At 58.1% G+C, this 8,952-nt stretch overlaps 4 protein-coding genes across 13 annotated transcripts in view; 1 reads left to right on the forward strand and 3 right to left on the reverse strand.

The window, feature by feature from the left end:
- The window catches only part of VEGFB (vascular endothelial growth factor B), a gene marked incomplete at its 3' end in the record, with an annotated part of 1,885 nt that extends 1,662 nt beyond the window's left edge, over nucleotides 1–223 (reverse strand). Inside the window, exon 1 of the mRNA XM_025046301.1 lies at nucleotides 75–223. Coding sequence (XP_024902069.1) covers nucleotides 75–223 — 149 coding nt within the window. The remainder of the gene's footprint in view (nucleotides 1–74) is intronic.
- On the reverse strand, nucleotides 195–3,381 carry DNAJC4 (DnaJ heat shock protein family (Hsp40) member C4). Of its 3 annotated transcripts, none has more exons than XM_025046322.1 (7): nucleotides 3,295–3,381; nucleotides 2,883–2,975; nucleotides 2,161–2,254; nucleotides 1,507–1,691; nucleotides 1,262–1,423; nucleotides 481–567; nucleotides 195–388 (listed from the first exon to the last, which is right to left on the reverse strand). In XM_025046322.1, the coding sequence occupies exons 2-7, from the start codon at nucleotides 2,957–2,959 to the stop codon at nucleotides 280–282; spliced, it is 714 nt and encodes a 237-aa protein (XP_024902090.1). In that variant the 5' UTR covers nucleotides 2,960–2,975; nucleotides 3,295–3,381; the 3' UTR covers nucleotides 195–279. The 3 variants fall into 3 exon arrangements, with proteins under 3 accessions (XP_024902090.1, XP_015444356.1, XP_006911223.1); XM_015588870.2 differs by lacking the exon at nucleotides 3,295–3,381 and adding an exon at nucleotides 2,400–2,499 and having other exon boundaries at nucleotides 2,883–3,270; XM_006911161.3 differs by lacking the exon at nucleotides 3,295–3,381 and having other exon boundaries at nucleotides 2,883–3,270.
- Nucleotides 3,382–3,800: 419 nt separating this feature from the next.
- Nucleotides 3,801–6,302, reverse strand: NUDT22 (nudix hydrolase 22). The gene is made up of 6 exons (XM_006911162.3): nucleotides 6,243–6,302; nucleotides 5,488–5,985; nucleotides 5,066–5,164; nucleotides 4,496–4,593; nucleotides 4,278–4,371; nucleotides 3,801–3,964 (listed from the first exon to the last, which is right to left on the reverse strand). The coding sequence occupies exons 2-6, from the start codon at nucleotides 5,965–5,967 to the stop codon at nucleotides 3,863–3,865; spliced, it is 873 nt and encodes a 290-aa protein (XP_006911224.1). The 5' UTR covers nucleotides 5,968–5,985; nucleotides 6,243–6,302; the 3' UTR covers nucleotides 3,801–3,862.
- Nucleotides 5,981–8,924, forward strand: TRPT1 (tRNA phosphotransferase 1). Of its 8 annotated transcripts, none has more exons than XM_006911163.3 (8): nucleotides 5,981–6,559; nucleotides 6,772–6,917; nucleotides 7,131–7,212; nucleotides 7,764–7,933; nucleotides 8,023–8,197; nucleotides 8,387–8,443; nucleotides 8,518–8,628; nucleotides 8,759–8,924. In XM_006911163.3, the coding sequence occupies exons 2-8, from the start codon at nucleotides 6,843–6,845 to the stop codon at nucleotides 8,848–8,850; spliced, it is 762 nt and encodes a 253-aa protein (XP_006911225.1). In that variant the 5' UTR covers nucleotides 5,981–6,559; nucleotides 6,772–6,842; the 3' UTR covers nucleotides 8,851–8,924. The 8 variants fall into 8 exon arrangements, with proteins under 8 accessions (XP_006911225.1, XP_015444352.1, XP_015444353.1 ...); XM_015588866.2 differs by having other exon boundaries at nucleotides 8,318–8,443; nucleotides 8,759–8,894; XM_015588867.2 differs by having other exon boundaries at nucleotides 6,834–6,917; nucleotides 8,318–8,443; nucleotides 8,759–8,894.
- The last annotated feature ends 28 nt before the right edge of the window (nucleotides 8,925–8,952 follow it).

Here is an 8,952-nt window from a genome sequence, read left to right on the forward strand (position 1 = left end):
GGGGGGCGAGGCTGCCGGCAGACCCGCCCTCCCCACATACCCCCTCCCTCCGCAGCAGGGGAAAGGGGACGCACCGCCCAGGGGGCCGGGCTCCTGGGTCGCAGCCGCTGCCGCCAGAACCCGGAGGGCGGGGCACTGTCCCAAGGCTAGGCCAGGGCTGGGGGTGGTGGACCTGAAGGAGGGAGTCGGACACGAGCGCTGAGAACCACTTTATTGCATGCATTTTGGGGAGTGGGGAGTCCCGGAGCAAACACAGCAGACCCCACCCAGGTGAGCTGCTCAGGGGCTGGTGCTTGGGGGCAAGATTCCTGGGCCTTGGGGAGGCACAGGTGGTGGCTGCAGCTGCTGCCTCTGCTGTTGCTCCTGCTGGAGCCTGGCTCTGTTGGCCCTGCAGGAGAGAGCACAGGGGTGGTCGGGACAGGGATCCTGGAGGGTGGTGCCAGGACAGTGAAGAGAGGGCAGAATAGAGCAGGGACAGACCTGGCCCGGGCCCGTGTGTCATTGTAGATAGCTGTGATGATCCGATCCTTTTCATCCATGAAGCTACGGTGCATCTGCTCCAGCTTCCTGCATAGGGGTTACAATTAACCCTGAGTCCCCCAAGTCCCACACCCTGTACCCCACTCTAGGGTCTCATAGCTTTACATCTGTGGAGACTTCAGCCTAACTGCCTGTGCTGGGTAGGGAGAGGTACACAGAGTAGCTGGGCTTGTCCAGGGTCCAATGGCAACCCAAGTCCCTGGCTGTCCTGTTGAAGGTGGTGACAGCAACACTGAACATCAGGTGGTCCTCACAGGAGATTAGAAAGGACTGTATGTCTAACTCCATCACTGAACTCTGCAGGCTGTTGGTGGATACTGCCTTTAGGTATGTTTGCTGTAGAACCTCAGAGTGATGGCATGCATGAGAAAGGCAATGAGACAGGTGACTGCCAAACATGACGACAGTTACTAGTGAGGACAGTTAAAATGCATTTCTTTCTTGTGCATGATTTTGGTTGGCTCTACCACTCCCTAGCAGCCAGCACCAAAAATTTACCTTCAAACTATTTTAAAAAACTGAAAATGACAACAATAGCCTTTTGCAGAGCTGCTTTTACTAAGTGAGGAGATGCTCCAGAGACCTACTTTATGCAATTCTTAGCTGGAGAGACACAAGAGTGCAGGCCACAGGGGTGGTGTGGATGGCTGGCTGACCACACAGGGCTTCATTCCCCCTCTTGCCCTCTTCCCACCACTCCCAGGGGAAGCCTGAGATGCACCTGAAGGCAACATAGTGCAGGCCCATGCCTGCCAGCATGATCAGGAGGCAGTACCCCAGCACCCTTTGGTTGTGTCTGTGCTGCTGCTGCCTTGACTCTGGTCCTTGAGGCCTCACGTGATGAAACTGGGCCCAGTATTGTGCATTGGGGGGTGCCCAAGAGCTGTTAGGAGGGAAAAGGAACAGTGTGGGGATAAGGCTCCTCAGGAGGTTGGGGCGGGGCAAGCTAGCAGCAAGATACTGTACCTGTGTGCTTGATGAGCCGACCTGGGATGGGCTGTGGTTCCTGAAGACCTTGGGGGAGTTGCTGAACGGAGCTGGTGGTCATAGCTGCGGCGGCTCTGCTCCCTGCTGAGCACTTGGTACGCTTCACTCAGCTCCACAAAGCGACTGTGCAGGGCTGGGTTCCCAGGGTCCCGGTCAGGGTGCAGCTGGGATGGGGCAGGACATCCCTCATCTCATGTCCCTTCCCACGCTCCTTCCCAGGAACCATCTCAATAATGTCCACCCACAAGGGCTCAAACCATTCCCAGAGGTCCTGTCTGGGGAGTGACCCTCATTCTCAAGCCCTCGGGCCAGGCACCCCTCCAAAAGGCCAGAGTGTCAAGAGGCACTCCTGCCCCATCCCCTGTTCAAGCCCCCCTCCCCTTCCCTCTGCCTGGTTCTCACTATATGCCCTGGCCCGGGCTTTCTCAAGAGCAGACGAGTCTAGAGAACCAGGCCCAGCCCATCAGACAGGCTTTCCTTTGGCTTTCCTCCTGCCCAGCCAGACCTCTGCCCTTGGGGCGCACCCCTCCATATGCATGCTGAGGGAATGCAGCATAAGTTCCTCCTGGGAATTTGGAGTGCATCCCATCTGGCTCAGACTTCTTCCTCCTCCCTGCTTAGGACCACTGGTACCTCTTTGGACTTGGAGAAGAAAGCTCGTTTAACTTCTTCAGTGCTGGCATCAGGATGCACCCCCAATAGTTCATAGTAGTTACTGGGGCCAGATCTGTGGAGAGAGGCCCAAAACTGCAGGGGCGAAGGAAACACAGAGGATACACCTTCCCTACCCCTCCCAGTTCTCTTGGGCCACACCCTTCAACTCGGCAACCAGGGGCTGAGGGGGCTTGAGGCATGTGCCAAGGGAGATCTACCTCCAAATCATCCCTCTTTGTGAGTGTTTTGGCAATGTTGCAGATCAGAACATCTCAAAGTGTAGTTCTCAGATTCCTTGTGTCAAAAACACCTGAAAAGCTTGTTTAAAAAAACAGATTCCTGAGCCTCCACCTCATTCCTGCAAATCAGAATCTCCAGAGCAGGGCCCAGGAATCTGCACTTTATACTCCCCCGCCCCGTAGGTTAGTGATGCTTGACGACCACAGTTGTGGAAAGTGCATTGGGTTTGGCTTGGGCTCAGACTCGCTGTATAACCTTCGTGGTCCTCAATCTCTGATCCTGTGTCCTCAGCAGTGAAGGTGAGAAAAGCCTGTACGGCACCTGATCAGAGTAGATCACAACTATCTCAAGCAGATCACAACTATCTCAAGCACCTAGGGCAGGGCCTAAAGCTGGACAGGCCCTCAGCAAAAACCCACTGAACCACCGAGCCGACACCGGGCCCCCGGCGACCGACTCACCGCTGCCGGGCGGCCTCTGCGAAGAGCCAGGTGGGAGGGCTGCGGGGCCACAGCCGGCATAGGCGCAGGGGCAGCATGGCGGCAGGCGGGCAGCTGGTGAAGGGAGGCCACAAAGAGTGCATCGGGATCAGACTTCAAGCACTCTGGGGGCCGAGGGAAGGGGACTGGCCCCATTTAACTTGCGAAGGAAAACTGAAGCAGGCCCGGGAGACTCAGGGCAGGTGGGGCCTTCTTGCTCAAGACTAGACCCCAGTGTCCTGGATGTGTCCTGCCCCTGACCCGGACCCTTCTCCACACTGGCCCCGGTCCTGGACAACCAGTCCGCGGGCGCAGAAACCCCGCGTCCCACCCAGACAACCTGGGGAACCGATGAAGGAGGAGTCACATCAAGCCCCGCCCCCGCTAGACTCACGGACTCCCGGGCCTCCGCCATTTCCTGCGCCGACTCAGGCCCTGCCCCCCACGTTCTCATTGGCTTAGACGCCCGGTCCACGCCCACCGAGCCGGAAGGTGCGATGGAGGCCCTACCCCCACAGCCCATCGGCCTTTGACTCTTCAGGCCCGCCCACCGAGGCCGAGTGTCTTGGATGCGCTGAAAGGCGCGATTGTCCACCCGGAAAGCCCGCGGCATGGAGCCTGACCTTCAGTGATGCATTCGGCCCAGCTGCTGTCGCTCTGTCCCGCGAACATGGCTCTTACTCCACTTTTCAGCGAGACACTTCTCAGAGCAGCTTCCACCCCATAGTCACCCAGGACCCTCACCAGAGCCTGGCAAGGGGGCACGGCTCTCACCCCAGCTAGCAGGGGGGGACTGAGGCTGGACTTTTTTTTTCCAAGTCACTTGTCTTGTCTCTCTCACCCACCCCGGTCTCCCAGCGGCCCCTCTCTGTCTCACGGAAACACAAGATGCCAACCAAATCCAAGAATAAAGTCCTTTATTGTCTTCTGAGATGTGATAGGGCTAGGGACCCTAGGGCGACTCAGGTGGGGCATCCCTGGACTCTGTTGTAGAGGAAGATGGCTCCTTTGGCTGAGGGGCAGAGTTCGGCCCACATTTCCATCTCCTGAAACCTCCGCACGCTCTGTGGGGAGACAGTGAGATCCAAACACCCATCCCTCAGGTCTTTTGCAGGAGCTGTGCCCAGTTTCTGAGCCTCAGAGCCCTCTCAGAGCCCTGCGGGGTCCCTAGGGAGACATGTTAAGGGAGCTGGACAGGTCCTTGGCCCTCTCTCCCTTGGCCTGTGGGCATGCCAATGAGGCCTTGTGGCTCTGGAGGAAAGCTCTGAGAGATTTGGGAGCCCTGTTTGACCCAGCCCACCATAAAGGCATACATCACCAGGCCTCTGCAAGTCCCAACTCAGTTACTCATTCAAGCAAAACTTTGCCACTTCGCACCTGTGCCTCCACAAAGATGATTCCCGTGGACTCGTGGGCCTCAGGTCCTCCACTCATGTAGTGCTTCCTCACCTGCTCAGAAGTCAGGCTACACCTGGACAAGAACATAAGCGTGGCCTGGTGGATGCCCAGGCCCTGGAGCCCCAGCTGCCGCAGCCACACCCCTCAATACCCACCTACCACAGGACCCAGGACTCTGTTCCCCAGAGCTCACTCACTGGACGTAGAACTCGGCACTGGCGCGGCCGGCACTGGTCTCATTTCGGGCGATGCCCAATAACAGCGGCTGGCTCAGGGTGAGCAGTGGCAGGTTCACCTGGGGCCAGGGGTCCCACCTGTCAGTGCCCACTGCCCACATCTTGCCCCTCTCAATGGAGAACAGCGCATGCATTACCCCTGCACATCATTTTACAGTTTGTAGCTCAAGTGCTCAGAATCACAGGATGTCAGCTCTTTGGCATGTTCATTTTACAGATGGGAAAACCAGAACTCGAGAGATAGAATAATTTGCCTAGCATCACCCAAGGCAAGTCGATAAATCAACTCCTATTTACTCCTCTTTTCAACAAACCCAAGGTGAGTAGGCAAGACATTTACAATTATTCCCATTGTAAAGAGGAAGAACCTGAGGTACACAGATGTGAGGGCTAGAATTCCAATCCAGGTGTGCCCAGCTGCAAAGCCAAGTTCCTTCCTCAATTTCACATGCCTGCAGACCCTCCCATCAGCCCGGACCAAGGAATTCTGGCATGTTCTACCACCTCCCTTCGGGCCCACCCCTCACTCACCTCATCACAGATCTCCTGGAGGACACTTGAGAAGAGCTCATGCACCACCAGCTCTCCAGGGAGGTCTCTGTGCAGGGGGCTGTCACCAGGGCACAGGGCCTGTGAGAGGTCAGGCTCAGCCCCTGCTCCCCACTTACTCCTGCCCTTCCTTCCCCATACTTGCTGGCCCTGAGGGCCTTTGCGGGAACAGTGTAAGAGTGTTGGTGATCACCTAACTTAGGCCCTCCTTTTCCAGATGGGCAACCAGAGGTCCAGCTAACTCCTTGCCCCCATTCCCTAGTTTCCCACAGGTCTGGAGCAGGGAACACTGGGGAGGCCTTGAGCAGAGACTTTCAGAGAAGTACCAGGCCAGTTCTTCTTTTGAGAGATAAGGAAAACAAAACTGAGCCATCTGGGTCTTTGTGCGCAGTCTGGAATCTCACCTGAGGCTCAGGGTGCCCACCAGGCACGTCCACCAGCCCAGGTGCCTCAGCCACCTGCCGAGAGCGGCGCAGGAAGACAAGGAAGTCATCCGCAGTGACCAGTGTGGCGCCCACCCCCAGCGGGTCTGCCAGGTAGGCTTGCTTGTCACCCCAGTCTGTAGCCCCCTGCTGCTGCAGCCAGGCAGCAGAGCTGGACCAGTTGGTGCCCAGGAAGTCTCGGTAGGAAGTAAGACCTAGGCGCAGGAGAAGCTGTGGCCCTGGTGAGCCAGTGGGTGCCAGGGTGACAGAGTGCAGGCGGAACTTGGAGGCATCAAAAAGCCAAGGCTGGGCCTGTAGCCGGCTCTCCCAGATGGCAGCGATGGCCTTGTCCCCTTCTGGCAGTGGGCGACGGTCGTAGGCTGGGCTCAGTTCAGCCCGTACCTGCTCCTCTGGCAGCCCACCCGGGGGGCACTGCAGCAGCAACGACACCTCAGGGTCCATGGTCTGGACAGGGCAGCTCTGGAGAGGTCACAGCCAGACTTGTCACCCTGGGAACCCACAGCCACCCACAGACCTCCTAAAGATACCCCCAGTCCTTCCGTACCCCACTGGGCAGTAAAGTGTCTTATCCAGCAAGAGCCAGAGACTCCTGCTGCCAGACATCCCTGGGACTCCCGGGCACCCCTACCACCTAGAGGTCCTGGGTCCAATCACCCTCTAATGCCCACGTCTCCCAAACCCAGGGCTCCTGCTTCCAACTCTGGACGCGCAGGTACCTTCACCAGGGCCCGGAAGCTGCTGCCTCCAGCTGGCACTCTCCGCAGACTCAGCCCGCAGCCTCCGCCCCTTTACCGGAGCGGAAGTGCCCGCCCCTCCTTCCTGGACTTCTCATTGGCGGGTCCCGCCCAGGAGCCCGCAGGGTCAGCCGTCCGGAGTACCTACCCGTCTGTTCTCTGCTGAGTCTGTCTTGTCCTGCGTTGATCTTCCGCGTCGTTATTCCGGATTTCGGCCCCGCCTCCTCAGGTCCTCCTCGCGGGGCAGGTCCGCGACCCTGGAGCACGGTGGCTCGGCTTCCCTGACAGTGTGACCTTGGGCAAGTCTTGCCTGCTGGGCCTCAGTTTACCTATCTGCACCAGGCGGTGGCTCGGCTTCCCTGAGCTCCGTCGCTGACAGTGTGACCTTGGGCAAGTTTTGCCTGCTGGGCCTCAGTTTACCTATCTGCACCAGGGAGTTGGGGTGGGAAGTGAATTTAATGAGCTGAGTGTCCCCTTCCCAGCTCACATCTTGAAGCTTTGTGACTTTCAGGGCAGGATGGAGACACAGGAGGATCCTGTAACAGTCTGAACATGTCACTGCTGCCCACATAGGTTTTGGCCATGAACTCCTCTGGAAGAAGGAAGCAGGAAGCATCAGGGCTCAGGGATAGAAGGGCTCACAGATCCCTAGAAAAGGTGCACCCCTCCCCACCCTCACCACCACCCCTCTTGGTGGGAGGGCAGAGAGGACTCTAAGCCCAGCCTCCCTGGGAAATGCCAGTGGAGTGGCAGTGGGGCTGATGGATCATCCTATTCCCAGAGAGCACAGGGCCTCCTCTCCCTCTGGTCTCCCCCTGCAGCAGGTCAGGGTCATCATGGGGACAAGGGGCTACCTCTGGTCTCTTGCAGGACAGAGATGTACAACTGTCCAAGGCTCTGTCCTACGCCCTGCGCCATGGAGCCCTGAAGCTGGGGCTTCCCGTGGGGGCCGGTAAGTGAAGGTCTTGGAGGCTGGGGCGAGGAGGGGCTCCAGCGCAAGGAGCAGGGTGAGCCTGTCTGACTGCCCTTCCCCATAGCTCCCACGATGGCCCTATGGGGACAACACAGAGGGCACATCCCTCCATGTCCACGGACAGGGAAGACCGAGGCCCAGAGCCCAATATCATGTCTGGGGCAAACTGGGAAAGGAGCCTCTCTCCAGGCCAGACTTGGTGATACCTCCAGCCCAGTGGCCCAATAAGCATATCCCAAGAGCAGGCACTGGGGGTGGGGAAGTTAGTGCAAATGAGGCTTATTGAGTGTCTACTTTGGGCTGAGTACTGTGCCAAAAAAGGTCACTTTATCCTTGTGACTCTCCATTAGGCAGATCTTATGTCCATGTCAGTTGAGGATACTGAGGCCCAGAAAGGGGAGACTTTCTACAGGTCACACAGATGAACCCTTGTGACTCACAAGGTTCAGTTCCGGTTGCTATGGCTCCTTCTGTTAACTCTGGCCCAGGCCAGAGCAAGTTCAGCTCCTGAGCAGCCCCCCTGCCCACAGATGGCTTCGTGCCCCTGGCCGCCCTCCTGCAGCTGCCCCAGTTCCGCAGCTTCTCAGCTGAAGATGTGCAGCGCGTGGTAGACGGCAATGGGAAGCAGCGTTTCGCCCTACAGCCGGGAGACCCCAGCACTGGTCCTCTCATCCGGGCCAATCAAGGTCACTCCCTGCAGGTGGGGGCTAAAGGGACAAGTGGGGGAGCCAGGTGGGACCCCTGCCTGGGAGGGGATCTCACTGCTGCCCATCCTCTCACCCATGCTAGGTACCTGAGTTGGAGCTGATGCCCCTAGAGACCCCACAGGCCCTGCCCCTGATGCTCGTCCATGGAACATTCTGGCAGCACTGGCCCTCCATCCTCCTCAAGGGCCTGTCCCGTGGGGGAAGGACTCACATCCACCTGGCTCCGGGACTGCCTGGAGACCCTGGTGTTATCAGTGGTCAGTGCCTCCCCTCTGGCTACTCCCACCCACTCTGTCCTCCCAGGGTCCCCTCCAAGGGTCTTAGCCTCTTTTGTCCAAGGCCATGCAGCAGCACCCTCTTCTCCCCATTGAGCCCAGGAGCCCAGCCTGCCAGGTTTAATAACTGCAACCCAAGACACCCCAAGCCTCAGCTCGTTGTCTCTGCAGGCATGCGGCCAAATTGCGAAGTGGCCGTGTTCATCAATGGGCCCCTGGCCCTGGCAGGTGAGTCTGGACACAGCAGGGACCGCCCTAGGCCTTCAGAGAGGGCGTGAGTCACATCTCCGTTCTGTCTGCAGATGGAATCCCCTTCTTCCGCTCTGCCAACGGGGTGATCCTGACTCCAGGGAACGCTGATGGCTTCCTGCTTCCCAAGTACTTCAAGGAGGCCCTGCAGCTGCGCCCTACCCGTGAGCACCACCACCGCACCCCCATTCTTTGCGCCTGAAGCCCGTGCCTTCTGCCCTTCACTCTTCCCCAGCCGCCAACCCCAAGCTGACTTAGGTCTCCTTTTCTCTAACCACCTCGTCTCTATCTCAGGGAAACCCCTCGCCTTGTCTGATAATGAAGAGACAGAGTGTCAGAGTGGGCCCAGGCACACCTCCAGAGGAAGAACAATGATCCGACAATAAAATATTTATTTTAAAAAAAGAAATGTAAAAAGATAAAAAAGAAACTCCAGTTTGAAGTCATGAATCATCCTGTAGCTACAGCCGGTCTTCTTCCTGTGCTTG

The sequence above is a fragment of the Pteropus alecto genome, unplaced genomic scaffold (assembly GCF_000325575.1).
Source record: "Pteropus alecto unplaced genomic scaffold, ASM32557v1 scaffold43, whole genome shotgun sequence".
Taxonomy (NCBI): Eukaryota; Metazoa; Chordata; class Mammalia; order Chiroptera; family Pteropodidae; genus Pteropus; species Pteropus alecto.

Bases quoted from the DNA above. Each gene is read 5' to 3' on its own strand.
- DNAJC4 (XM_006911161.3), bottom strand. From the start codon at position 3,004: ATGCACTCTTTGTGGCCTCCCTTCACCAGCTGCCCGCCTGCCGCCATG. The intron at 568-1,261 runs GTGCATCTCAGG...ACCCCTATGCAG, and splicing joins CTGCACTATGTTGCCTTCAG to GAAGCTGGAGCAGATGCACC. The intron at 389-480 runs GTCTGTCCCTGC...TCTCTCCTGCAG, and splicing joins GACACACGGGCCCGGGCCAG to GGCCAACAGAGCCAGGCTCC.
- NUDT22 (XM_006911162.3), bottom strand. From the start codon at position 5,967: ATGGACCCTGAGGTGTCGTTGCTGCTGCAGTGCCCCCCGGGTGGGCTG. The intron at 5,165-5,487 runs GTGAGATTCCAG...GACCTCTCACAG, and splicing joins GTGGGCACCCTGAGCCTCAG to GCCCTGTGCCCTGGTGACAG. The intron at 3,965-4,277 runs GTGCGAAGTGGC...GTCTCCCCACAG, and splicing joins TCATCTTTGTGGAGGCACAG to AGCGTGCGGAGGTTTCAGGA.
- TRPT1 (XM_015588866.2), top strand. From the start codon at position 6,843: ATGAACTCCTCTGGAAGAAGGAAGCAGGAAGCATCAGGGCTCAGGGAT. The intron at 8,198-8,317 runs GTCAGTGCCTCC...CATTGAGCCCAG, and splicing joins AGACCCTGGTGTTATCAGTG to GAGCCCAGCCTGCCAGGTTT. The intron at 8,629-8,758 runs GTGAGCACCACC...TCTCTATCTCAG, and splicing joins CCTGCAGCTGCGCCCTACCC to GGAAACCCCTCGCCTTGTCT.